Genomic DNA, 25,322 nt, shown 5'->3' with positions numbered 1-25,322 from the left:
GGGTCGGCCGCGAAATGCACGGAACTCGGAACTCGAATTCTTCACGGAGCTGAGGAACTGTCGGCTAGCGGAACCTTCATTTCCAGGGCCCTGTTTCCGCGGCTCAGCCGGCGCTCCGCCCAACGGAAGTGGCGGAGCCCGAGCTCTGCGCGAAGCGAGTTGAATCACCCAGGTGACGGGAGGGGCGCGGAGCAACGCCCTTTCCGCCGGAAGCGGGCTTCGGAACCTCCACGTGCTGTCCCTCCCCCACCTCCAGCCCAGCAGCGGCGGCTCCCGTGCTGCCATGGAGCCCGCCGGCCTGGAACAGATCCTCCGGGAGCTGCTGCTGCCGGACACCGAGCGCATCCGCCGGGTATGGGGCCGGTGGGACCGGGCCAGGGCCAGCGGGGGCGTTGCGGGAACGGCCCAACTCTGACCCCAGGCTCTCCCCAGGCCACCGAGCAGCTCCAGACCGCTCTTAGGGACCCCGCCTCCCTGCCCGCGCTCTGCGAACTGCTGGCCTCGGCGGGCGACCCTCAGGTAAGGTTCCTGCCGCTTCCTGCTGAGTTTCCTATAGTACGCACATGTCAAGCCCCAGCTCCTGCCCTCGGCGACCCGGTCAGCACCTTCCTGCCCGGACCCTCACGTGCCTGATTCCTCGTCCCAGATCCGCCAGTTCGCGGCCGTACTGACCCGCAGACGACTGAGCACCAGCTGGCGACGGCTGGCGGCCGAGCAACGGGAGAGGTGGGCTGGGCCAGGGGTGGGGCGGGGCCGGGCTGAGGCGGTTCTTGGGTACCAAATACTTGCCACCTGTGTTCTAGCATCAAGTCTCTGATCCTGACGGTTCTCCAGAGAGAGACAGAGTAAGTGCCTACCTGCCTCCTCTCGGGGCCCTAACTGACTCTAGGCTGAGAGCTTCTCAGGGTTTCTGCCTTCTTTTTCAGCTCCAGGCTGGCTCTTGGGGGGCGGGGACTTAGGTTCTAGACCAAGGGTGGAGGAACGACTCTCAAGCTGTATTAAAGACGAAGGATCTTGAGCGTGGGCTGTGATGGTCTGCCAAAGCCGAGTCGGAAGAACAGAACTGAAATTCAGCATGAGTGAGGTTACCCTCACCAGACTGCACACCTACTGTGCTGCTAGTGTCCCTCTGAGACGTTGTCTTCTGTGTCCCAACTTGGCAGGGGCCCTGTGCGCACACCTGGAGGTTTCTCTCCTGGCCACCCCGTGGAGGCAGGGCCATCGCGTACAGGGAATGGTACTGGAGGGTGATTGGGGGTGGGGAATCTCTCCTGTTTGCAGGCATTCTGTGAGTCTTAGCCTGGCCCAGCTCTCAGCTACCGTTTTTCGAAAAGAAGGCCTGGAGGCCTGGCCTCAGCTCATGCAGCTTCTTCAGCACAGTATCCACAGCCTCCACGTCCCTGAGAGAGAGGTACTATCACACAGTTGGTGGGAGCAAGGGACCCAGAGGCTGGATAGACCATGTCAGCTTTTCCCTCTCAACCCCTCTTCCTGGGCAGATGGGGCTTTTGCTGCTAAGTGTGGTGGTGACCTCCCGGCCTGAGGCCTTCCGACCCCACCACCGGGAGCTTCTTCGGCTTCTGAATGAGACCCTTGGTGATGTGGGCTCTCCTGGGCTCCTCTTCTATTCCCTGCGCACTCTGACCATCATGGCCCCTTACCTTGGCACTGATGATGTGGTGAGATGTGGGCCTTCGCCTTCCCTGGCTCCCTACCCTTGGGCTTTCGTGTCCTCACCCTTGCGGGATGCAGAGCTACTTAAGATTCTTTCTCTGCTTTTTGTCCTGCCTAACAGTTGAGAGGGGATCCTGTGGGTGGCTGTGCCTAGGCTCCTCCTATGTGCAGGCTTCGAGGAAGCTGCTAGCTTCTGGGGCTGGAGATTAGGCTGCCTCGTGCTTTCTGTGATTTAGCTCATCTTGTGTCCTCCAGCCTCTCGTGCGAATGTTGGTGCCCAAGCTCATCGTGGCTGTGCAGACTCTGATCCCTGTAGACGAGGTGAGGACATTCGGGTAGGAGCTCTGTTGGAAGGAGGGTGCAGGAGCATTCATCCTGGTCCACTGAAGAAGAGCATAGTAACCCCGTGACTTCTCTGTCTGGCAGGCAAAGGCCTGTGAGGCCTTGGAGGCCCTGGATGAGTTGCTGGAGTCAGAGTTGCCCATCATCACCTCCCACCTCTCAGACGTCCTCACCTTCTGCCTGGAGGTGAGCCCGGGGTCGGCACTGTCCCTGCTGCTTGTTTTGCTGGGAGTTTCCTTGCCGGTTTCTGATTCGAGCTGGTCTCTGGGCAGGTGGCTGGAAATGTGGCCCTGGGTGATGCGATACGTGTGCGTAGTCTCTGCTGTCTCACTTTCTTGGTCAAAGTCAAGAGCAAGGTGAGTGCCTTCTGACACACATCGCCCCATCTCGATCTTCTTCTTCATCTCACTCTTGGAGCTTTCTGTCCATCTGGGGATATGTAAAGTACCATAGCTAAGATGTTCCAGGCTGGGTCTGGACTCAGCCCAGCTCTTGGCTAGGAGATTGGGAAGCTCCTCCTGGACCCCCTGTGGCGTGGCAGGCTGGAATTTCTAATGTGAGTCCATCTTGGGAACAGATTCTCAGGGACACCGTTCCTTTCTCCCTTTTAAGGCCTTACTGAAGAATCGCCTCCTACCACCCTTGCTGCACACCCTTTTCCCCATCATGGCTGCCGAGCCCCCCCTGGGTCAGCTGGATCCTGAGGACCAGGATTCAGAGGAGGAAGAGCTGGATGTTGGACTGGTGGGAGAGACGCCCAAGCACTTTGCCGTTCAGGTGGGATGTGGGACAGGGGCCGGAGGCAGGGGTGTTAGGTCGTTGGGGGAGGTTGGGGGGCAGAGATGGAGTTCAGCAAATTCTCCCTGTCCTTTTCCAGGTTGTGGACATGCTGGCACTCCATTTGCCCCCTGAGAAGCTCTGTCCCCTGCTGGTAAGTGTGGCTTTGTCCTTCCAGTGCTCCTACCCCCGGGTTTGCCTAGTCTCCCGAGCCTGAGGATGTTTGGGCCCTGGTAGGTGTGGAAGGCCTGTTGCCGCAGGAACGGGCAGGCTCGTGCTGGGGTTTCAGGAGAGTGCCATCTGCTCCCCTAGATGCCCATGCTGGAAGAGGCTTTGCGGAGCCAGAGCCCATACCAGCGCAAGGCTGGGCTCCTCGTGCTGGCCGTGCTCTCTGACGGAGCCGGGGACCACATCAGGCAGAGGTATTTGTTCCCCTGTCTCGGAGTCAGGGTGGGCCATGGGGAGGAGGACCACACTGCCCACGGCAGCCCTGGTCTCCGCTTGTCCTTTGAGCCTAGTCATCAATAGTGTCTGCTCCCACACTCAAGTGTCCTGGTTTGGAAGATACCTCAGCTGTCGGGGTCAGCGGGTGGTGCTCACCATCTGGTGACAAAAAGCCTTAGTTTTCCCAGGGGAAACAGCAGAATGGCTCAGCCCAGGGATCTCAGGTCCTGCCCCTCAGACTCCATCCTCTTGTCCCGCCCCATCTAGACTGCTGTCCCCACTGCTACAGATCGTGTGCAGGAGCCTGGAGGATCCATCACAGGTTGTGCGCAATGCTGCGCTCTTTGCCCTGGGCCAGTTCTCAGAGAACCTACAGGTCAGCAAGACCGATGTGGGCAGCCACTGTTTCAGAGTCCCCACCTGTCCCAGAGACCAGCTTCCCCTCGGCCCCATCCCTCAGGCACCCCTGCTGCCATCAGGACTTAGGTGCGTGCCTTGCAGTTGAGCTGACTCAGGCTGCCTTTCTCCTTCCTCCAGCCCCACATTCGCCGCTATTCCGGGGAAGTGATGCCACTGCTCCTCGCCTACCTAAAGTCCGTGCCTCCTGGGTGCACACGTCACCTAGCCAAGGCCTGCTATGCCCTGGAGAACTTCGTGGAGAACCTAGGTGGCGATGCCCTTTGGGGGTGTGAGGGAGGGGATGGGGCTGTCGCTTTGGCCGAAGGGGGCAGGGGGTGCAGCTCCCCGAACCACTGCCCATGGTGGGGAGAGGGATGTGGCAGGGCCACAGGGAGGGTCGGCCTGGAGGCAGGTAGGAGATCTGGGTTGGTTGGTAGAGGGGTGCCCTCTCCCACAGGGCCTGAAGTGCAGCACCACCTTACGGAGCTCATGGAGTGTATGTTGCAGCCTCTGAGGAATCCCAGCAGCTCCAGGGCCAAGGAGCTGGCTGTGAGCGCCCTGGGGGCCATTGGTGAGTCGGAGGCAGGAGGTGGGAGCATCATGGGTTCACTCCGGGTGCCTGCGGCAGTGGTCCCTGCTCACTCTCCAGCTCTGATTCTGCCCTTCCGTGCCGCAGCCACGGCTGCCCAGGCCTCCGTGCTGCCCTACTTCCCCACCATCGTGGAGCACCTGCGGGAATTCCTGTTGACAGGCCATGAGGACCTTCAGCCTGTGCGGATCCAGAGCCTGGGTGAGCGAGGCACTCCTAGGCGGGCTTCCCAGTTCTGGGGAAGGGCCGATGCTCACCTGTCATTCACGAGATCGCCCTGGGGCAGCACAGGTGTCTTCCTGCGCTCTCACCATACCCAGGAGTAGAAGGGATTTCTGAATTACCCCGCCCAGCTATCTCTGGTCTCTCAGGCCTTGGCCCTGCACACCTCTGGCCTAGTGCCTCATCCTGGTGCTAACCGAGCCCTTGCCTCTGCAGAGACACTTGGGGTGCTGGTGCGAGCAGTAGGGGAGCCCATGAGGCCCCTGGCTGAGGAATGCTGCCAGCTGGGGCTGGGCCTGTGTGACCAGGTAGACGACCCTGACTTGCGGCGCTGCACGTGAGTGAGCCCTCACCCCGCCCCCACCCAGACCCCAGTCCTCCAGTTCTGGACCATGGGTTCCCCGGGCTCCCCCATCCTGTCTGGCTACAGCAGGTAGGACTATACAGCTTCTGCCTGTCTCCACCAGGTACAGCCTCTTTGCAGCCTTATCGGGGCTGATGGGTGAGAGCCTCGCTCCCCACCTGCCACGAGTCACCACACTCATGCTGTTGTCGCTGCGTTCCACCGAGGGCATTGTGGTGAGCAGACAGGGTGGGCTGGGCCAGTTGGGGACGGCCAGGCCTGGGATGGGATCTCTCTCCTGGGCCCAGCTGAACCAAAGTCCCTGCTGTGCCTCCCCATTCCAGCCTCAGTACGATGGAAGCAGCACCTTCCTTCTGTTTGACGACGATCGCGGTGGGGAGGAAGAGGAGGATGAGGAAGAGGAAGAGGACTCAGAAGTCTCAGGGTGCGGAGGGTGCCGTTCTGGTCCGGGGATCCTGGCTTGGACAGGGGCCCAGGGCCAGCTCTGCTTCTACTGGTGCCTGATTGCTGCCGCCTCCCCACGTTACTCTAGGTACAGCGTGGAAAATGCCTTCTTCGATGAGAAGGAAGACGCCTGTGCTGCGCTGGGGGAGATCTCGGTGAATGCCAGGTGAGCATCAGCCTCTCCTCGGCACTGGGAACCTCTCCTGGGAGCCCCTTCCCCATGGCAGTGTGTCTGTCCACAGTGTGGCCTTCCTTCCCTACATGGAGACTGTCTTTGAAGAAGTGTTCACACTGCTGGAGGTGAGTGGGGTGGGGGGCGGGGCGGGGGGGTCTGGGGGCTAGGAGCTGTGCCGGCCCTGCATGCAGCACACACGTCCTGCCCCTCCTCGTGCCGCAGTGCCCTCACCTGAGCGTGCGGAAGGCAGCCCACGAGGCCCTGGGTCAGTTTTGCTGTGCGCTGCACAAAGCCTGTCAAAGCTGCCCCTCGGAACCCAACACTGCTGGTGAGAAGGCGAGGCCGGGGCCCACCTGGGGTCTCTGGAAACGGGGTGGGTGGGGAGGGGGCAGGGGCTGACCAAGGCTTCAGCCATTCGTATCCCCAGCTCTGCAGGCCGCCCTGGCCCGGGTGGTGCCATCCTACGTGCGGGCAGTGAACGGGGAGCGGGAGCGCCAGGTGGTGATGGCCGTGCTGGCGGCCCTGACAGCGGTGTTGCGTGGCTCTGGGAGCTTAGCGTTACAGCCCCCCGGGCGGCTTGCTGAGCTCTGCCACGTACTCAAGGCTGTGCTGCAGAGAAAGGTGAGGGGCCGGCGGGCTGCAGGGTGAGGTGGCCCAGCCTTGGGTGGGGCTAGCCGGAGGCTACCAGTCCAGCTGCCCCCTCCTTCCACCCATGGAAAGGAGAAGGGGCAGGAGAGCCCAGACTGAGCTGAGCGCCCTCTTCCTGCAGACAGCTTGTCAGGACGCCGACCAGGAGGAGGATGAGGACCAGGTAAGAGCTACGGGTGCAAACTGGGACCAGGCAGCCCAGTTGGTCTCCACGGGACGGGGCGGACAATGTGCTTGTCTTGACCTGGGGGTACAGGGTTTGCTAAAAGATTGGTAGTGGCTCGGAACAACCAACCCCACTCCCACTAAGGCAGTGGGGTGTTCAAGGAAGGCTTTTTGGGGGTGGGGATTCGGGGCAGGCTTGGATTGATAGTGGGAGTAGGAGGACCAGGAGGGAAAGCTGGGCTGCAAACAAACCCAGCCTGGAAGGGGCCAGTCCTGTCAACCAAGGGCAGCCCTCAGGGAGACCACCTGCAGCCATGGAGGAGTATGGTGGGAGGTGCCCCCAGTCTCAGAGCTGGCCCTGGTGTCCAGCCTCTGACCTGGCCCTGCAGGCTGAATACGACGCCATGTTGCTGGAGCATGCTGGTGAGGCCATCCCTGCCCTGGCCGCTGCGGCCGGGGGAGATGCCTTTGCCCCCTTCTTTGCCGGCTTCCTGCCATTATTGCTCTGCAAGACGGTGAGCGCTCTGTCCTCTGGCTTCGAGCCCCGTTCCGCCTGTGCCCCTTGTGCCCCCCGTGCCCCCTGTGCTCAGTTCCCCACCTGGTCCCAGTCCCAGGCTGACTCGCACTCCTCCCCCCACCAGAAACAGGGCTGCACAGTGGCAGAGAAGTCCTTTGTGGTGGGGACACTGGCGGAGTCCATTCAGGGCCTGGGTGCCGCCTCGGCCCAGTTTGTGTCCCGGCTGCTCCCCGTGCTGTTGAGCGCCGCCCGGGAGGCGGACCCCGAGGTGCGGAGCAATGCCATCTTTGGGCTGGGCGTGCTGGCAGAGCACGGGGGTCGCCCTGCCCAGGAGTATCCTCGGCTTGCAGGAGGGGGCCCAGATGGGGTTGGGAGGGTGTCCCTGGGGTTCGAGATGGGAGCAGTCTCCCCGTGTGCCTGTTCCTTGACTGTGGACCAGACACTTCCCCAAGCTGCTGGGGCTCCTGCTGCCCCTCCTGGCAAGGGAGCGCCATGATCGTGTCCGTGACAACATCTGTGGGGCACTTGCCCGCCTGCTGATGGCCAGTCCCACGAGGAAACCAGAGCCCCAGGTGAGGGGTGGGGGCGTCAGGCAGGGATAGGGAGCTGAGGAGGGTGCAGGGCTGGAGGCCAGAGTCTTCTGTGTGTCCAGGTGCTGGCCGCCCTGCTGCACGCCCTGCCACTGAAGGAGGATTTGGAGGAGTGGGTCACCTTAGGGCACCTCTTCAGCTTCCTGTACCAGAGCAGCCCTGACCAGGTAACCCCGATGCTGGGGCCCTTAGAGGGGGCTTGATGCTTCAGTCTCATTGACAGGCAGGGTTGGCATCAGCGTAAGCTGCTCTTCTCGGCTTTCTTGTTGGTGTGCAAGGATTGGCAGCCAAGGCCTTTAAGGGGGGAGGAGGGGCTTCCTCTCACCGCGTAGCATTTTTCCTCAGGGAGGTTTCATTTCCACCCTCCGGTCTGAGCCAGAAGTCACAGCTTTCCTAGGCTGATTTCCTAGACCAGGCTCTTTCAGACTGTGCTCCATGGAGCCTGGGCCCTTTGGGCCACCCCACCATCCTTTCCAGTCAGAGCAGCTCTGCTTTCTGAATGAGATTTGTCTGCATCAAGCGGCTAGCTTTGGGATGCATGTCCCAGTGCTCGTGTCCATCACCTTTGTCTTGCATCTTCGCAGACTACTGTGTGGGTGGAGCTCCTGAGTGTCTGGGCTTCTTTTGGTCTTAAGGCCGTGATTTCAAATACCTTTGGTCACAGTCTCATGCTCTCCGAAAACAAAAAAACCAAAAACATTACCACCACCCTGTTTCAGGGTTCTTCCCATGGTTCACAGTTTGGCATGTGTGTTAGTCAGCATTGCTCAAACACCCCAGGTGGGAGACTGCCTCTCCGGGGCTCCTACCACCCACCCCAGTGCTGGGGCCCGGGGGTGCTTCTGCCCGAGTCAGCCCTTCTTTCCCCCCAGGTTGTAGATGTGGCTCCAGAGCTCCTGCGCATTTGCAGCCTCATCCTGGCCGAGAACAAGGTCCCACCAGGTGATGGTGGCAGTTGTGGGCAGGGCTGGGGGGAGGCAGGGAGCAGCAGGGCTCAGGGGGCCTGGGGCAGCTCGGGATGGGGGGGCCAGCCCTCCCCAGACTCCTCCCCCTTCACTCTCCACCCAGACACCAAGGCGTCGCTGCTGCTGCTGCTGACGTTCTTGGCCAAACAGCACGCTGACAGCTTCCATTCAGCACTGGGCTCCCTGCCTGGCAACAAGGCCCAGGAGCTCCAGGCCATCCTGGGCCTCACCTAGACTGCGGGCTGCAGCTGGGCCAGAGAGAACAGAGCCTGCCCACACCCAAGACCAGCTCTCAGCCCAGTTCCAGCTCACACCTTACCAAAGATTCTGGGCCTGGGCCTCATACCCACTTGGAGTCTCAGCCCTACTTGCTGCCCTACGGGGGTGTCCCCTAGGGCTGGGTCTGTCGTGCTGTGGGACAATACAAACGGAGTCATGACACCATCCTGTAATGAAGGCAGTTTATTTTCTGCTTGAACAGTAGCTCTGGGAGCAGGCAGGATAGAGATACGTGTTCAGAAGTGAGGCAGGACGTTGTGTACCGTGGCCGGTTCCCTGGCAGCTTTGTAAACTGGCTCTAACCGCAGTGGAATCGGGGCCCTGGCTGGATCAGGAGGCGCCCATATGGCTCCTCTTGTTTCACACGAAGGATCTCCTGTGCAGCAAGCACTGGTCAAGAGGGGAGGAGAGGGCTGGTCAGAGGAGAGGGTCCCTACAGCAGCCTCTGGCCTGTGTGTCCACTCCCCGCCCCCCACACAGGCACACACGTTCCTCGCTCACCCAGGAGCAGGTAGAAGACCCGGGCGGCCACCCTGCGGGGACTGAGAGGTGGCACCAGGCTGCTGAAGTCAGGCTCCCTGTTGGCCTGCAGCTCCCGTGCCACTGCCCTGTGGGGGTCAAGAACCGTGAGCTGAGGCTGCAGCCCGGGCCACCCGCGGAGGCACGCCCTTCCTGGTACCTGTGCACAGCCTCCAGCGACAGCGGCTCGGGCTCCGGGGGCAGCTCCACAGGCATCTCCACAGGCACCTCAGGGAGCTCAGGCACCACGGGCAATGCAGGGGCCTCTGGCCGCTCCACCTCAGCCCAGGCCCTAGGAGAACACGGGAGTTGGGTGGAGCGGGGAAGGTGGCAGCTGTGACAGTGACGAGGGGCACACACATCCTAGCTGGGGCTGCTGCTTACCACCGTTCTTCCAGGGGGACGAGGCTGATGCGGGTCTTCTCCTCCTCAGCCGCTTCTAGGGAGATCTCTGTCAGGGAGAGGAAGGTCCTGAGTGGGTGGGTTTGCATCTGAACATTTGGGATTTGGGGGCCACCTGGTCCACCTGGGTGCCAGAGCTGGCAGTGACTTGTTAAAAGCACCCCGGGGGGTGGGGGGAGGGGACTTAAGAGACTCCGCCTGTGCTTCCTTATGTTAAGTGTGCTGACGAGAACTGTCAGTGGTTGGGGCACCAGTTTCCTGGGACAGTGGTCAGTCAGGGTGGTGGTCTCCACCGTCCCTTCTCCAGGTACTTTACCTGAAGGCATGAGAGGCACACTGGGCTCCAGGGCCTCCCTCAGGACCTAGAGATGAGAGAAGGAGAACTAAGACCCCAAGCCATCACAGAAGCACTGGGGGCAGGGGTGAAGCAGGCCTAGCCCTGAACCAGCCTGGCTGGGACCTGGTGCCCATGGCTCACGTGGGCAGAAAAAAGCAGGCTGCTGGAGCTCAGGCAAAGCAGGAAGGAGTGACGGTGCCGTTACCTCGATGTCGCTCGGAGTTTCAGCCTTTCTCCTTTCTTCCTCAGCTGCCGCCTCCCTCTCAGCTTCCTCTTCCTCGGGCTCCAGGGGTGGCCTTCTCCTGAGTGCTAGCGGGAGTGGCTGGGCACAGTGGGTCCAGAAAGCCAGCAGTTCTTGGGGTAGCCGGCCAGCTGAGGACGGGGCAGCAGGGAGAGGGTTTGAGGCGTGAGGAACACCAGGAGTGAGGGAGGGGGGTTCCGAGGATCCCACACACCAGCTCCCACCATTCCTCACAGTGAGTCGGGGTTCGGAACAGCTCTGCGGGGCTCGTGATCATCCTCTCAGGAGGCTGCACCATTGGCTGTGTGGTGGGAAAGGCCGGAAGCCCGGTTAGGAAGGAGCCACTGCCCCTTATCCACCTGCAGTGCCTTGTTCCAGGGTCTCTGGCCTTCTAGCTCTTTCAGGCTCATTCTCTGCTCATTGCTAAAAGGACTTTCAACTGATGCCCTTGGATGTGCTAGGCGGGGTAATGAAGTGATATGTGGGCAAACCCCCAACATGTGCACTTTGGGGGCTGTTCTCATGGCCCCCCCGGGAGTTTAGGAGGCCCAACGTGCACCTGCCTCCCCCCCATCCCTCCAGAGCCTGGGCTGTACTCACACACTCCCGGCAGTGGGCTCTGGTCTGCATTTGTTTCTGGAATTCCTCCCGGGGGATCTGGGTCTCCCGGTCCCAGAATAATAACTGGCGGCGGCGGCGACGAGCAGGTGGGCTCCTGGGAGGTGGGGGGACTGGGGGCCTCCTCCGCTGAGGGGGGAGGGGAGGTGGGAGCAAGGCTGCCCATTACTCCTTTCCCTGTGGTCCTCGTGGACTGCAGACATGCCCCAACCTGCCGTCCCTAGCGGTGCCCTGGGAGAGGGCTCGGGTGGGGCCTCTGGAAGCGGGTGCAGCTCCCACCCTGTATATGGTGCCCATCCCGATAAGATGGGGTGTGGACAGGGGCGCCTTTTACTAATTTGCTCAAAGGCCTGTGGAAGCTAGCAGTGGCCTTCAGCTTGGGGAAACTGAAAATGGGTGAGCAGTTCTGGCAGAGGAGGGCGAAAAGGAGGTGGCTTGGAGGAGCATTACTCACCTCTGGGCTGACGGGGGGTGGCAGACGCAGCTCCAGCGGGGGTGTTACCTCTGCAAAAACACTCGAGCTCTGCCCCACACCCTTTGCCGAGATGCTAGAGTCCTCCCTTCAGCAAGTTAGAATACGGGGCCACATACGGGGCCGGAAGGACCCCGGCATGGCAGGTACTCACCGGGAAGTAGGGCCTCGGGCTCCCAGCCTGGTGGCTTCAGCTCCTCGGGGGGCCGGACCCGAACTGGAGGTAGCTCTGCAGCCTCCTCCACCCTGAGGGGAAATGGGCAACAGAATGAAGATACCCTCCCAGCAATGACCCCTACCTGGCCCAGGGGTTCCTGCCCTTACTCTGGAAGAGCTAGAGGTGAGGGCGGGGGGACTGTGATCTCCCTCTCTGGGACCCGGAGCTCCTCTTTGTACTCTGCGAAGAGAAGGTCAGGGCTCAGAACACAGAAGAGATGGGAACACTGCCCAGCCCAGACTGCCCGTGCCGGGGGCCTGACCATCCAGCACCGGGCGGGCCCTACGTGGCCAGATGGTCCTGCCTAGCCGACCTTCCTCTAACAAGATGGCTTCCTCCTCCTCTGCGATCAGCAGGTCCAACTCTCGGCGGCTGATCTCTGCGAGGTCCCGTTCACCCTGTCGGGAAAGGGAGAACCAAGGCGAGGGGACTCAATTCCATCTCTGTCTGAGAGACATGCCACAGGGCTGGGCCAGACCGAGGAAGCCCGTGGGTGCTCCGGCGCTGGGGGCAGTGGTGGGGAAATGGAGGTGGAGAAGGCAGGACTCTGGGGGCAGAAGGAAGCAGATGCAGGGGGGCTGGGCCAGCAGAAGCAGGACTCTGGGCCTCAGGCTCCGTGTGCAGGGGGTCAGCTCACCTCAATCTTAAGCATACGTATGGGCTCCGCCTCCGGGAGCGTGATGGCCTCGGGAGACGGTGCAGTGACCGGAATCCTTTCTGGAGGGGAGGGAAGTCACACCAGCCCGTTTCTTTCCAAGTCCCCCCACCCATGTGGTAAGGCAAAAGCATGGACTCTGGAGTCAAGTCCACCTGGGTTCTAGTCAGACCCCGGCTAGTCACTGGCAAGCTGACCCAGGACACATCGCTTAACCGCTATGGGCTTCACTTTCCTCATCTGTAAACTGGGGATAATAATTCTGATCTCATAGGACTCTTGTGAGCAGTGACGACATTACACACAGTGCCCCTCACAGGGCCTCGCTCCTGAAAGAAGCTCAGAGACAGTGACTTCTTCAGCTCTTGGACGTTCCTCCGCCTCTCACCAAAAAGAAGGCTCTCTCTGCTCACCTGGCTCTATAGGAACTTCAGGAGGGATCTCTTCAAGAACTCTCTCTGGGGTCACAGCCTCTAGGAGGTGTTGAATCTTTGGGGAGGGATTGGGGACAAAAGATAGGGTTCAGCTTCAGCACCCTGCTTCCCCACTTTCACAACCTTATTCAGACAATGGACAGTGACAGCCCTTTCCGCCTAATTCCGTGGCACTGCCAGCAACGTGCCGTGAACCCGCTCACCGTCCAGTTTCCTTTCCTCCGCTCCTGCCCCCACCCAATCATCTAGACCGTGGTAATGTGTCTGTGAAAGGAGGACTGCATCCTTACGTCAAGTGTTGGGGACAGAGGGAACAGAAAAGATTCTTGATCTTAAGGACTATATGGTCTAGTGGGGAGACAAGTTTGTATACGACCCCAGCAAGAGCCAAGGGATGCTGTACACCTGAAACTAGCACAACACTGTAAATCAACTACACTTCAATAAAAGTTGTTTGTTTTGACAAACAACATCAATTTAAAAAAAAGAGTCAACACAAAGGGTAAACAAGGCCCTAGTGATGGGCTGAGTTCTAGAACAACATTTGGTTCTGGCCAGGAGTGGTATAAAGACTTGATGGAAAAGTGTAGAAATTGAGCGAGGTCCGTAAGAGAACAAGAGGTGATGACCATTATGGCCTAGGGAAACAGCAGAAGCAAAGAAGTAAATGTGGCATCTTTGGGGCATAGGGGCCAGGCTGGTGTTTGGCAGCCAAAGATGCCCAGGGGATGTGCTGAGAGATGTCTAGGGATGTAGGGATGGCTACCTCTGGACCAAGGTATGGAGAGCCTTAAATGCTAGTATTCTGTTGGCAGTGGGGAGTCACTGGAGGTGTCTTTTTTTTTTTTTTTTGCGGTACGCGGGCCCCTCACTGTTGTGGCCTCTCCCGTTGCGGAGCACAGGCTCCAGACGCGCAGGCTCAGCGGCCATGGCTCACGGGCCCAGCCGCTCCGCGGCATGTGGGATCCTCCTGCACTGGGGCACGAACCCGTGTCCCCTGCATCGGCAGGCGGACTCTCAACCACTGCGCCACCAGGGAAGCCCTGGAGGTGTCTTTGAAGGAAGGAAGTAACACTGTCTAAGCTGTAGGAGTGTTAGGAATGGATGGACAAGGACATGGGAAACCCAGTGCTGAGGGACACTGAGGGCATGGATTGGGGGCTTGGCTCTTAGACAGGTGTGGAGACAAGAGCTGCCTCTAGGTTGGTCCTGAATAGGTAAGTGCAGCAGGCTTGTCTGGATGGGTCCACCCTGGCGACTGCACTGCAATGACTTCTGTGGGGCAGAGCTGTAGCAGGCTCCCAACCCACCCCCACCCCAGTGTCGGACTGGCAATTCATCAGTCTGAGGTGTCCAGGGGGAATGAGACCTACCTGAGGGATATTGAAGGGACTGGGCAGTCTGGGTTCCACAGACATCATCCCAAAAAAGGGGTCTGGAGCATCTTCCAGAGTCTCCATCCTGGCCAGGTGATTAGGGAGCAGCAGGCTGGGTCTGAGGGAGAAGGGGGGCTGTCAAGGACTGAGGCCAAGCAGGGAGGTCCCCTTCCAAAGACTGGGTGGTCCCAGTCCCAGGGACACACTCACAGCTCCGTCTCCACCATATCAATGCGGATCTGCAGCTGGGCCCGGTGCAGGCGCTCCAGGATGTGCTGGATGTCCTCTGCGGGCAGGTAGGACAAAATAGGGTGCCAGCCCGTGGGAGGACCACTCAGCTCTGCCCCACCTCAGAGCCTTCTAGCCTTACCTACAAGGTACTGGCATTGCTGCGAGTAGACCCGAATGACGCCAATCTGGAGCTGCGCTGAGAGATAAAGGGAGAAGCGGGGCCGCGGCAGACCTGGCAGCGGGGGCTGAACTCGTACCAGCACGTAATTGAGGATTTCCTCGCTGGGGGAACGAGGCACCCTGATCACCGTTGTGCCAAAGACCAGCCCCACAGCCCAGAGTAATCCATCTCCTAACCCACAATGGCCTCAGGCCCCTCTTGCCTTTTCTGGGCCTTACCAGGTCTTCACCACGTTCACCTTCAGGTATTCGCGCTTCACCAACCGGGTGCCGCGCGTTGCTGCCAGCCTGGAAGAAGGACGAGGAGTGAAGATGGAGGAGAAGCCCTCGGGCTGGGATCCCTGGGCTCCCCTCCCGGTGCGCCCACCCTGGCTCAGCCCTCCCTTACCAGATGGTGGCGAAGCAGCCCGTGTGGCGCTGAAGCACGCTGGGATAGTAGAACATGGTCCCTCCGGGGTTGCACCCTCGTCTACACCACTCTTCCTTTCGGATCTCAGTCCGAATTCTTCAGGGCACAGGGTTTCCCAACACCGTCGGAGAGAAGGATGTGGACAAGCGGCGCAGAGAGTGCACCCAGAATGCCAAATAAACGAACCGATAAACGTTGGGTGGATAAACGATTAAGGGGATAAGTAAATGGAGACGCACACTGGATACACAGGAGCAGGGACACTCTCTCCGTCCGCCCTGAGCCGGTTCGCGCGCTGCGTGGGTGCTTCGTACTTACTGGAGCCTCGCGGGTTGGGTTCCAGATTGGAGATGCACAGCTCCGCGACGGGAAGCCCGAGCTGCGACCCAGACCAGGTCCGGAGGGAGAACAGATGTCCTCCGCAGAGAAGCCGGTCTCTCGTCCTTTGCACAGCTTCGGCCCTTGCCCGGCTCCGCGGCTGCAGAGCTAGATCCCGCCGCAGGGAACGCGTGCTCGGGTGCTCGGCGCCTCCCTCCTCATTAGATGGCGGCGGCCCCCACAGCAGCCAATGGGGAACAGGGTCAGCTTGGGGACACTCGCCAGCAGTGCGCCAAGTAGGCTGCTTGGTTGGAGGCCACAGGGGGCTCCCGAGGCAGGCAGCGAACCAATGGGAAGAACCCTGCACGCGCGGGGTGGGGTGGGGGGTGCGGGGGGGCATTGTGAGGTGTCCCGACCAATGGGCTCTCGTCCTCGCCTGGGCAACAGGGGTTCCTCAGAGGTGCTTCTCTGCGGACCAATGAGCGGGGAGCAAGACCCCAGCCTCACCTGCAGCGAGCCTGGTAACAAGGGTGCTTCAACTACCGGGGAGGTTGCGTGATGCCAAGGGCAACCGCCACGCCCTGTTTGGGGCGCCTGACCTGCGGTTAGACCTTTGCCCTTTTCCCCAGATCCCACCGAGTAGCAATTGGTTGGTCCACCTTTGTTCCCAGCCTAGGGCCTATGGTGAGCTAGGGAGGTAGAAACGGGTATGAGGTGGCCCTGGAGCCGCCCCAGGTCGTTGGGGAAGAAAGACCTCACAGGAAGCAGCGAGGGTCGGGTCATTTCCTAAATTTGAACAGTTTAGGTTGTGGCATTCCTCACCTGGCTGTTTTCCAGGTGTGAATGTTTTCCTGGCTGAGACTTCAGTTTTGCTGGATGCAGGGCATACTTCTCAGCGTACAAAAGCTGTTTTGCCTCAGAAATTCTTTGTGTAATGTAAGTTGTATGGTTGTACTTAACAAATATCCCATTCCCCATGCCTCCTGCCTTCGCACAGCCATTTCTTTGGCCTAGAATGTCCTTCCCAGTCTTGACTCCAGGGCATGCTTCTGCCGCTTTATTAAGACTCAGCTCTTCACACCATACACAAAAATAAATTCAAAATGGCTTAAAGACTTAAATAAGACATGACACCATAAAACTCCTGGAAGAGAACGTAGGCAAAACATTCTCAGACATAGACTGTAGCGATATTTTCTTAGATCAGTCTCCCAAGGCAAAAGAAATAAAGCCAAAAATTAACAAATGGGACCTAATCAAACTTAGAAGCTTTTGCACAGCAAAGGAAACCATAAACAAAAGGAAAAAACCTACCGAATGGGAGAAAATATTTGCAAACGATGCGACTGACACAGGCTTAATTTCCAAAATATACAAACGGCACATACAACAGAATATCAAAAAAACCCACAAAAAACCCAATCAAAAAATGGGCAGAAGACCTAAATAGTCATTTCTCCAAAGAAGACATACTGATGGCTCACAGGCACATGAAAAGATGCTCAACATAGCTAATTATTAGAGAAATGCAAGTCCAAACTATTTATTTTACTTTATTTAAAAATATTTATTTACTTTGGCTGCATGCAGAATCTCTTAGTTGCAGCATGCAGACTTCTTAGTTGAGGCATGCAGACTTCTTAGTTGTGGCACGCGGACTCTTAGTTGGGGCATGCATGTGGGATCTAGTTCCCTGACCAGGGATCAAACCCGGGCCCCCTGCATTGGGAGCACCGAGTCCTACCCACTGGATCACCACGGAAGTCTCCCCAAACTATTAATACAATAAGGTATCACCTCTCTTCGATTAAAATGGCCATAATTAAAAAGTCTACAAACAATAAATGCTGGAGAGGGTGTAGAGAAAAGGGAACCCTCCTACACTGTTGGTGGGAATGTAAATTGGCATAGCCATACTGGAAAAAAGTATGGAGGTTCCTTAAAAAACTAAAAATAGGGACTTCCCTGCTGGCTCAGTGGTTAAGAATCCGCCTGCCAATGCGGGGGCACAGGTTTGATCCCTGGTCCGGGAAGACACCACATGCCGCAGAACAACTAAGTTGTGCACCACAACTACTGAGCTTGCACTCTAGATAGGCCCGTGAGCCACAACTACTGAGCCTGGGTACCACAACTACTGAAGCCCGTGCGCCTAGAGCCCGTGCTCTGCAACAAGAGAAGCCACCGCAATGAGAAGCCCACACACCACAATGAAGAGTAGCCCCCACTCACCACAACTAGAGAAAGCCCGTGCATAGCAAGGAAGACCCAATGCAGCCAAAAATAAATAAATTTAAAAAAAATAACTAAAAATAGAGCTACCTATGATCCAGCAATCCTGATCCTGGGCATATATCCGGAAAAGATGAAAACTCTAATTTGAAAAGACATGTGCACCCCAATGTTCATAGCAGCATTATTTGCAACAGGCAAGATGTGGAAGCAACCTAGGTGTCCATCAACAGATGAATGGATAAAGAAGATGTGGTACATATATACAATAGAATACTACTCAGCCATAAAAAAGAACAAAATAATCCTTTTGCAGCAACATGGATGGACCTAGAGATTATCATACTAAGTGAGGTCAGACCGAGAAAGACAAATATATGATATCACTTATATGTAGAACCTAAAAAAGAATACAAATGAACTTATTTACAAAACAGGAACAGACTCACAAACATAGGAAAAAAACTTAACGGTTACCAAAGGGGAAAGGGGAGGGAGGGATAAATTAGGAGTATGGGATTAACAGATACACACCACTATATATAAAATAGATAACAAGGACCTATGGTATAGCACAAGGAACTATATTCAATATCTTGTAATAACCTATGATGGAAAGAATCTGGAAAAATATATAACTGAACCACTTTGCTATACATTTGAAAGTAACACAATATTGTAAGTCAGCTATAGTTTAATAAAAAAAAAAAAAAGACTCAGCTCTTATTGCAGCCAAGCTGACCCCATTTTATCTTGTTCCTTCAATCCGGGAACTCTTGAGAGGTTCTTGTTTTTTCCATTAGTGCCTGAAACTTAGCTTAGCAAATGTTTGTCAGAGGAATGTGCAATTGCCCTAAATTTACAACCACAGAATATCACGGCTGAAGGGGATTTCAAAATCTAGTCCAAGACTTGTCTTTACAGATGAGAAAACAGAGGCCCATATGGACTGTTTGTTCCAGACCACACAGCTCCTTAGTGGCAGCCTGGTTGGGAACTCTGCTCTTTTTTTTTTTTTTTTTTTTTTCTTTTTGCGGTATGCGGGCCTCTCACTGTTGTGGCCTCTCCCGTTGCGGAGCACAGGCTCCGGATGCGCAGGCCCAGCGGCCGTGGCTCACGGGCCCAGCCGCTCCGCGGCATATGGGATCCTCCCAGACCGGGGCACGAACCCGTATCCCCTGCATCGGCAGGCGGACTCTCAACCACTGCGCCACCAGGGAGGCCCGGGAACTCTGCTCTTTTGAATCCCAGTGTTCCCAATCCCTATTCCATGGTGCTTGGCTAAATTGGTTTCTACATGATACTTACAAATTGTTTCAATCACTGTACATATATTGTCAGTGTTCATAAGTGTTCACGCTGGGGCACAAATATGATAAAGTGGGGGCACCTGCCCTTAAGGTGCTTAGGACCTAGTTTAAGAGATAAGGGACACAGTAATTTGCTCATTCATCTGTCCATTCATTCAACAAGTATTTATTACATGCCTACCATGTGCCAAGCACTACTCTAGACACTGGGGATAGAGCAATGAACAAAACAAGTCCTTGTTCTCATGGAATAGGGAAGGAGTGATGATAAACAAGTAGACAGACAGAAATGTGTGAAGTGGTAATCAGTGCTATGAAGAAAAATGAGGCAGCATAAGAGAATAGAGAAGAGTGAGGGCTGCTATTTGGATTGGGTGCTCAGGGACGCCCTCTCTGAAGAGATGGGGCAAGTCATGTGCTTACCTGAAGGAAGAGTGTTTTAGACAAAAGCAGCAGCAAGTGCAAAGGTCCTGAGGAAGAAATGTCTGGTGGGTTCAGGGAGCCTGGAGCAAAGTAACTGAGGAGAAGAATAGCAAGGGGTAAGGTTAGAAAGGAGAATGGGACCATATCACCTTGAAGGCCATTGTAAGGATTCGGGCTCTTACCCTGAGTGAATTGAAAGCCAATGGAGGATTTCAAGCAGAAGAATGACGTGATAAGATTTATGTGTTAAGAGGATCTCTTCTGTGTTGAGAATGGGCTGAAGGTGGACACGAGTGGAAACAGAAAAGATGTGGAAGGAAGCAGAAAGAAGAGGTGTGAGAGATGATGGTGTTTGAACCAGTCTTGGTGAGGGAAGCAGAGTCAGATTCTAGATAGATTTTGAAGGAAGGAATGATAGGATTTGCTGATGGGTTGGATGTGGGGTATAACAGAAAATGAAGTGAAGGTCCAGGAGGGATTTCAGCAGGGCCTGTGCACCTGCACACTCAGGACCCAATTTCCTCACTGCCTATGCAGATGCCTGTTGGGGATCCTGGCTTCTCAGGATGACGATGAGGGAGACTGAAGACAAGGAAGGTCCAAGGAGGCAGAAAGGCTCAAAAGCAGTGAAGTTTGTCAGGTGAGACAGCAAGAAGTTCCTCAAGAATCTAGACATCCAGATTTGATCATGTCAGTGAGCCACTCAAAGCTTATAAAAGTGACATGACAGGAAGGAGCTGGTCTGGGAGGCTACCTCTCCACCAATTTGGTGTCATGTACGGGAAGCGGGAAGCTGGAGGCTGTGGTAATCGGGTTAAGCGGTGAACTAGTCTGGTGGAGATGAGTGTAGGATGAGGTAGGATGACCGGTGGCCTTGTGAAGAACTACCAGTTTGGGAGCAAGATAAACGTGGGGCAAGGGAGAGTGGTGTTGGTGGATTTGGACCCCTGGGATCCCAGCAGAGTGCTGGTGATGTGGCAGTCTAGGCCATGTTGTCTGTCATGGTGCTCAGGTAGAGTGAGGAGACCTGTTTGGGAGCAGCCTTCAGTTGGGGTGACAGTGCCCCAGGTACTGGGAGAAGAGGCACCAGGGCATGGTCTGCCCAGGGCACAGGAGGCTCGGCCACTCTTCCCTCTAATTTCCTCCCCTGCCAGGCCCCAGGGCCTCCAGCTCATCATTTCAGGTCTGTTCATTGAGACCTCCAGGCCAGAGTCCAACCCTAGGCTGAATCGGAGGCCTCTAGCCAAGGACTGTGGACACCGGATTTCCCTTATGAAGGTGGCTACAGTGGCCATAGGCTCAGTGCCCCTCTTTTTGGCTGACCCCAACCCTCTCCCTAATCCTGGTTGCCTAGAAGGTACAGAGAGCCAGGTCCAGAACCCGAAGCTTCCTAGCCCAGACAGCTTGCTAGCCCGAACCTGTGGTTGGAGGAGAGGGAAGAGACCCAGAGATGCCAGCAGGAAGAGAACCCGAGTGCCCTGCCCTCAGGTTACATCCCCATCATCTCTCTGTGACCCTGCTGCCTTCTTCTCTCAACAAATCCGATGCTGATTCCTTTTCAATAGAATTTTATTTTCAACCCTTAGTGAAGACCTAAGAAGAAAATATAAAGTGCTAGGTTTTAGGGTTGTGGGCAGAGGGAAAGGCCCCCTGAGTTCACGCCATCTGTACTTGCCCAGTTCAGTTCCTCAGAGACAAAAGAGGGTATACCTCAAAATTAAAAAAAGAAAAAAAAAAAGTCATCCTTGAGTTCCCCACCAACCAGGGTCTATGAGGAGTTCAAGGACTAAATCACCACAGACAACCAATGAGAATGATCACTGTGGGAGGCAGGTCGAGAGCGTGGAGGAAGAGGCTCTCTCAAAGCAGATAGGAGGAACAGAGAGAGGAGAAGGAGGCCGGGTCCTCCAGGCTCTGCACCAGGGACAGGATGGCTGCCTGATCCTCTGGAGTCTTCTCCAGTAAATGTCGGGCAAAGGCCTGCTCCATCTGCATGAAGAGGTGGGGAGAGGGGGTTGTGAGCACGGCAGGCAGCGCCAGACACTACGCCCAGGGGCTCTTTCCTCGGGAGGCCCTTCCTCCTCAACACCCCATTCCCACGCAGGCAGGCTGTTCTTGCCCTATCCCGACTCACCTGCACTGTGATAAGACTCTGTGGGGTGTGGTTGGGGCCAGGGCTCTCCTCCCAGAAATTCAGTGTCACCTGGAACTCGGGTGCGGGGCCCAGGCCCTGGAAGTACCTGGCCAGGTCTGAGAGAAAAGGTCAAGAGTTGGAAGAAAGAGAAGACAGAGGGTCTCAGGCAGGGAGGGATTGGGGAGGATCCCATAATGGAGAAAGAGGGGTGGCAGTGGGGCCACTCAGAGACCAAGGCCAGAGCAGGAGCCTCGGGGTGGTGAGGCTGTTGCCTGGTGCCAGGGGAAATGCTAGGAACTAAGCTGCTACTCGCCTGTGGACAAATAGGGAACGGGGCCCCCTTTTAGAGGCAGCCAGTCGTCACACAACCTGAAACCTGGGGGAGCTGGGGGAGCTTAAGAGTCCTCTCGGCGGCAGCCCTGGCTGCTAACACAGTTGTGCCACACCTCTGTTGCCTGCTCACAGCCTCCCTGCACTAGGGCACCCCGTGGCCCTGGGTCCCCTATACTCCGGCCCCCACTCCCAAAGTCCAATTGAGAGTGGAATGGAGGCAGGAAGTGGGATTCCAAGTGTGGATGGGAGGGGGGCAAGCTGAGGGGTGGCTGAGCGGTGGGCGAGGGCACGTGATGCATGCAGCTCTTGCGAATGTGTGAGTGGTCGCTGTGCAGGTGTGTCCGGTGGGGGGCGCCACGAGGCGCACCTTCCCATGATTACTGTACGCTCCCATGTGGTGGTGCTCCCGGGGCGTGACACCCTCGTGCTGGGCTTACCTGGTCCTCATCTTCCACGGCCTTGGCTGGGGAAGGGGGACTGCCAGGGCTGAGCACTGCACGAGTGCAGGGGCCGCGCCTGGGCTGTGACGGGGGATGTGCTGGAGGGAGCGCAGGGTGGTGGCCGGGCCCACGGAGGGGGAACAGAGGTGGGGGAAGGGGCTCAGGTGCTCGGTGGGAGCAGCCTCACCTCTGCAGAAATAGGCGGTTCTGAAGAGCTCCACGCACTCGTTGCTGGGCAGCAGGTGCGGGCCTGGACCAGGTGGAGCCTGGGGCGCGTTCCAGGAGATGGGGATGGGGCAAAGGCGCTGCACAAAGAGGCCTCGGGAGTTGCTGGCCACCAGGACCCCTCTCTTGAGCTGGCTCAGCAAGCGCTGGGTGGGCTCTTGTGGGCCGGGTTTGGGAAATATCACCTGCTCCATGCCGCACTGGGAGACTGAGGGCTCAGCCACGAGGCGGCAGTCCAGGCTCTGCACCTGGGCCTCACCCACCACACGTCCATCGTAGATGAAGGTGAGCAGCAGAGAGTAGTCTGCAGACAAAGAAAGGCCAGCTGCACCGGCGCCCCTCCACAGGGGCCCACTGGCCAGCAAGAGGCTCTGGAGAAATGAAGAGGGGCTTCCTGCAAATCCAGCATCCTCATTTTGCTGGCGAGGAACGTGAGGCTCAGAGAGAGAAACCAGGTGAGGGCTGGTGAGGACCAAGCAGGCCACAAGGTGGGGGCGGCAGCCGCACCTTCTAAGGATAGAGAAGGCGCCCTCCCTCCTCATCCTCACCGCCAACCCTCGGCAGCCCAGAGGGCTTCCCATCATACTTCCCCATCACTCAGGGGAGGAACTAATACACAGATTCCCACTGAGGCCTTAATGGCCAGGGCCTTAGAGTTTACAAGAGGGTCCCAGAGTTCAGTCCTCTACTTAACCCACAGAATCAATGTCTCAAAGTGGATTTCCAGGGAACACAGTGTGTAGGGGGTATTTTTGAGAAGTGAGCTGTTTGGAGTCGTGGCAGGTACACTGCCTAGAAGCCAGTGCCTCTGAGTAAGGTGGCCCCGGTTTGCTGCAAGCCCTGACAGATTAGATTAACACACGCATAGCCACAGGAGGACAAGGGAGGACGGGGGCAGGGGTGAGTCAGAAACGCCAAGTACCTGAACCTGGAGGGGGCAGAAGCTCTGGGGACACCAGATCTCCTTGGAGAGGGGCCTCAGCTGTGTCCCTACCTGGGTGGGAGGCAGAGGCACTGGTTATTCAGAGCGGACTGGGGAGTCCAAGGGCCAGAGGGTGTGGCACGGAGGATAACACAAGTGGCAGGGCACTCGGTACCTTCCTGAGGCTCAGGGCTGTTGCTGCTGCTGCTGCTTCCGGAGTCTGAATAGGCTACTCCCCCACTGGACTCCACCAGCTCCTACAGACACAGTTTCTATCGTTGGCCCATCTCTCCCCCAGTTACTGTTCTGCCCTCAGACCCACCCGGTTCCCTCCCCAGCTCTCACATTTTTGAGGGGGTCCTGGAGCAAGGAGGGGCTGAGTATGCAGTTCTTCGTGGTAACCTCGTCCTCCTTCCTCTCAGAGGACACAGAACTGTGGTGTCGCTTTGATGGTGATTTCTGAGTCCCTGGCTGAGCTGTGGAACATTGGGAGGGAGAGGAAGGTCAGAGCCTTAAGTGGGCACAGAGGGAAGGGGAGAGATAGGAGGCAGTGAAAGGATGGGCAGGACTGGCAGGGAACCTGCTCCCCAAGGACAGGGCAGAACTCTGACCTAGGGGCCTGGAGGGAGGCCACCACCCTCCCAGGAGGCGCAGAGCTCCATCCTTCCTCCCAAGGCTGCTGATTCTAGGAGTGGCAGGGCAAAGGGACACCCACCGGGGAGGGTTCCGGGTGGCAGCAGCCGGTACACCTTGTAGGGCTCAGCCCCATCCCTGTGGCCATTCTCAGGAACCTCCTGGAACTCAGAACTCTTGTTCAGAGCACAGCGCAGACGAGTCTTCCAGATAGCAGGGCCTTCCGAGTCCCCCTCCTTGTACTTTCCCTTAAATATCGCCCAGGCCTAGGACACAGCAGAAGTAAAGAAGAGGCAGATCCTTTACCGAGGCTGGCTTCACGGATGTGGGGCCTGAGTGCTCACACAGAAGGGCCTATGCTAGGTTTATGCTCAGCTATTGCCACCCTGCGATCCTTACTAAGGTTTGCATTTTCATCTTGCATGGGGCTCTGACAATTACATAACGTAGCTGGTTCTACCCTGCAACTTCCCCTTTATCTGAAACCCAGGTGGATGCAACCACTTGAGGGTGACAGTGCCAGTGTATATTCCATCCCTCCCTCCAAGGGGCCGGTTTCCGGGCCTTTCACCTTGAAGAAGGCGGCATCCTGATCCTCCCGGAAGTCCTGCTTGCCTGCGTGCTTCCAGGGAATCCGGAACATGGTCTTGGCCGCATCTTCCCAGCACACTCCTGGGAACTGGCCGCTCTCCACTTGCTCCACCACCCAGTTCCGGAGCTTTCGGGTGCAACGTACCCTGCCTGATGCCATCCTGGGGATAAAAGCAGCAGGAAGAGTCAGGGGAACTGATACTTTGGGAAGAGTGAGATCCTGGCCCTTGGGGTTGGATTCCGGCAAGGGCCCCTAGAGATCTCATCCATCTTTTGCCTCTATAGACATAATCTCAAACTTCTGAGGCTGAATTGTTTCATTTCTGCTGTCACTAGCGATGACCAAAAATACTTTCTTTTTAACATCCCGAGCTGTGACATCTAGAAGGCAACCTTAAGCACTGGTCTTAATTTTAAGGTTTTTCAGGAATCTATTGTTCCCCTGGTGTCCCGCTCCTGGTGAGAGGCCCTGTCTGGATCCCCAAGTATTTACAGACACAAGTGGCTGCTTGTGAGATGCCTCATCAACCCTCTTCGCTCACCACCCCCACAACCTATCCTTCGATGCCCCCCAACCTTCCCCCCCGCTCTGCTTGTCCCAGGGGTAGGTGAGGCAGGGAGCTGGTGACAGGGGCAGAGCTGTGGGCGGGCGGAAGTGGGCAGGACCAGGAGGCAAGAAAACAAGCAGGGGAGAGCAGCAGAGTCTTCTTCCCCAAACAACCCGGTAGCAGGTCCCCCTGTCCTTTACCTAGAGGGCTTGGGACACCGGCCCCCCCCATCAGTCTTTCACTCACGCCAAATTCCAGCTCCCTGGCTCACAGGCCTTCTGTCGATTCCTCAGTCTAGCAGAGGGGTCCCCAGGAGCCTCTACCCACCACCTCCAATCTAGCCGGGCCTTCCCGCCTAGACCCAGGCTGACACCTATTTTTGGTTAATCTTACCTGAGCTGCTCTGCAGGCTGTCCCAGGGCTCAGCCGACCTCAGCTCAGCTCCTGGCTAGGCAGCTCCTGGATCTCTCCGCCCCTTTCTACAGTCCCCACCCTAAGTTTCAGTTCTCCTCCAGGGAGGTCCTTTTC

General features: G+C 57.3%; 3 protein-coding genes across 7 annotated transcripts; 1 reads left to right on the top strand and 2 right to left on the bottom strand.

Moving 5' to 3' along the window:
• Window positions 1–49: 49 nt before the first annotated feature.
• On the top strand, window positions 50–8,759 carry IPO4 (importin 4). Of its 3 annotated transcripts, XM_082619205.1 has the most exons (30): window positions 50–352; window positions 433–519; window positions 647–726; window positions 804–845; window positions 1,282–1,411; window positions 1,500–1,679; window positions 1,930–1,995; window positions 2,101–2,202; window positions 2,289–2,372; window positions 2,629–2,793; window positions 2,894–2,947; window positions 3,106–3,215; window positions 3,505–3,613; window positions 3,775–3,904; window positions 4,094–4,207; window positions 4,313–4,426; window positions 4,664–4,784; window positions 4,915–5,026; window positions 5,135–5,235; window positions 5,344–5,421; window positions 5,498–5,555; window positions 5,653–5,758; window positions 5,858–6,051; window positions 6,200–6,241; window positions 6,633–6,758; window positions 6,885–7,093; window positions 7,200–7,332; window positions 7,413–7,517; window positions 8,223–8,292; window positions 8,419–8,759. In XM_082619205.1, the coding sequence occupies exons 1-30, from the start codon at window positions 284–286 to the stop codon at window positions 8,547–8,549; spliced, it is 3,222 nt and encodes a 1,073-aa protein (XP_082475331.1). In that variant the 5' UTR covers window positions 50–283; the 3' UTR covers window positions 8,550–8,759. The 3 variants fall into 3 exon arrangements, 2 of the variants coding, with proteins under 2 accessions (XP_082475331.1, XP_082475332.1); XM_082619206.1 differs by lacking the exon at window positions 6,633–6,758; XR_014293915.1 differs by lacking the exons at window positions 7,413–7,517; window positions 8,223–8,292; window positions 8,419–8,759 and having other exon boundaries at window positions 6,613–6,758; window positions 7,200–7,329.
• Window positions 8,760–8,762: 3 nt separating this feature from the next.
• REC8 (REC8 meiotic recombination protein) lies at window positions 8,763–20,398 on the bottom strand. 3 transcript variants are annotated; one of them, XM_082619208.1, is made up of 20 exons: window positions 18,969–20,398; window positions 14,665–18,647; window positions 14,496–14,564; window positions 14,236–14,378; window positions 14,076–14,151; window positions 13,863–13,983; window positions 12,469–12,544; window positions 12,038–12,117; window positions 11,714–11,798; window positions 11,508–11,580; window positions 11,338–11,429; window positions 11,166–11,215; window positions 10,694–10,840; window positions 10,328–10,394; window positions 10,058–10,224; window positions 9,832–9,877; window positions 9,498–9,564; window positions 9,274–9,405; window positions 9,096–9,202; window positions 8,763–8,984 (listed from the first exon to the last, which is right to left on the bottom strand). In XM_082619208.1, the coding sequence occupies exons 2-20, from the start codon at window positions 14,718–14,720 to the stop codon at window positions 8,893–8,895; spliced, it is 1,746 nt and encodes a 581-aa protein (XP_082475334.1). In that variant the 5' UTR covers window positions 14,721–18,647; window positions 18,969–20,398; the 3' UTR covers window positions 8,763–8,892. The 3 variants fall into 3 exon arrangements, with proteins under 3 accessions (XP_082475334.1, XP_082475333.1, XP_082475335.1); XM_082619207.1 differs by having other exon boundaries at window positions 9,096–9,405; window positions 9,498–9,877; XM_082619209.1 differs by lacking the exons at window positions 14,496–14,564; window positions 14,665–18,647; window positions 18,969–20,398 and having other exon boundaries at window positions 9,096–9,405; window positions 9,498–9,877; window positions 14,240–14,488.
• A 121-nt stretch (window positions 20,399–20,519) lies between these two features.
• IRF9 (interferon regulatory factor 9) lies at window positions 20,520–25,284 on the bottom strand. The gene is made up of 9 exons (XM_082619215.1): window positions 25,188–25,284; window positions 24,227–24,407; window positions 23,738–23,921; window positions 23,368–23,498; window positions 23,198–23,279; window positions 23,023–23,094; window positions 22,063–22,404; window positions 21,103–21,218; window positions 20,520–20,957 (listed from the first exon to the last, which is right to left on the bottom strand). The coding sequence occupies exons 2-9, from the start codon at window positions 24,404–24,406 to the stop codon at window positions 20,829–20,831; spliced, it is 1,236 nt and encodes a 411-aa protein (XP_082475341.1). The 5' UTR covers window position 24,407; window positions 25,188–25,284; the 3' UTR covers window positions 20,520–20,828.
• Between the last annotated feature and the right edge of the window lie 38 nt (window positions 25,285–25,322).

Source organism: Mesoplodon mirus (genome assembly GCF_964341445.2).
Source record: "Mesoplodon mirus genome assembly, chromosome: 4".
NCBI classification, from domain to species: domain Eukaryota; kingdom Metazoa; phylum Chordata; class Mammalia; order Artiodactyla; family Ziphiidae; genus Mesoplodon; species Mesoplodon mirus.
The sequence above is the reverse complement of the archived record's forward strand: the minus strand, read 5'-3'. Positions and strand labels throughout refer to the sequence as shown.

Coding starts and splice junctions, on each gene's coding strand:
- IPO4 (XM_082619205.1), top strand. CDS start 284: ATGGAGCCCGCCGGCCTGGAACAGATCCTCCGGGAGCTGCTGCTGCCG. Junction 3,216..3,504: donor GGGGACCACATCAGGCAGAG/GTATTTGTTCCC, acceptor CGCCCCATCTAG/ACTGCTGTCCCCACTGCTAC. Junction 4,785..4,914: donor CCTGACTTGCGGCGCTGCAC/GTGAGTGAGCCC, acceptor TGTCTCCACCAG/GTACAGCCTCTTTGCAGCCT.
- REC8 (XM_082619207.1), bottom strand. CDS start 14,720: ATGTTCTACTATCCCAGCGTGCTTCAGCGCCACACGGGCTGCTTCGCC. Junction 14,379..14,495: donor GTGAACGTGGTGAAGACCTG/GTAAGGCCCAGA, acceptor TCGTTCCCCCAG/CGAGGAAATCCTCAATTACG. Junction 11,799..12,037: donor TACGTATGCTTAAGATTGAG/GTGAGCTGACCC, acceptor CTTTCCCGACAG/GGTGAACGGGACCTCGCAGA.
- IRF9 (XM_082619215.1), bottom strand. CDS start 24,406: ATGGCATCAGGCAGGGTACGTTGCACCCGAAAGCTCCGGAACTGGGTG. Junction 23,922..24,226: donor AGGATGCCGCCTTCTTCAAG/GTGAAAGGCCCG, acceptor GCTGTGTCCTAG/GCCTGGGCGATATTTAAGGG. Junction 21,219..22,062: donor AACCGCCTATTTCTGCAGAG/GTGAGGCTGCTC, acceptor CTTTTCTCTCAG/ACCTGGCCAGGTACTTCCAG.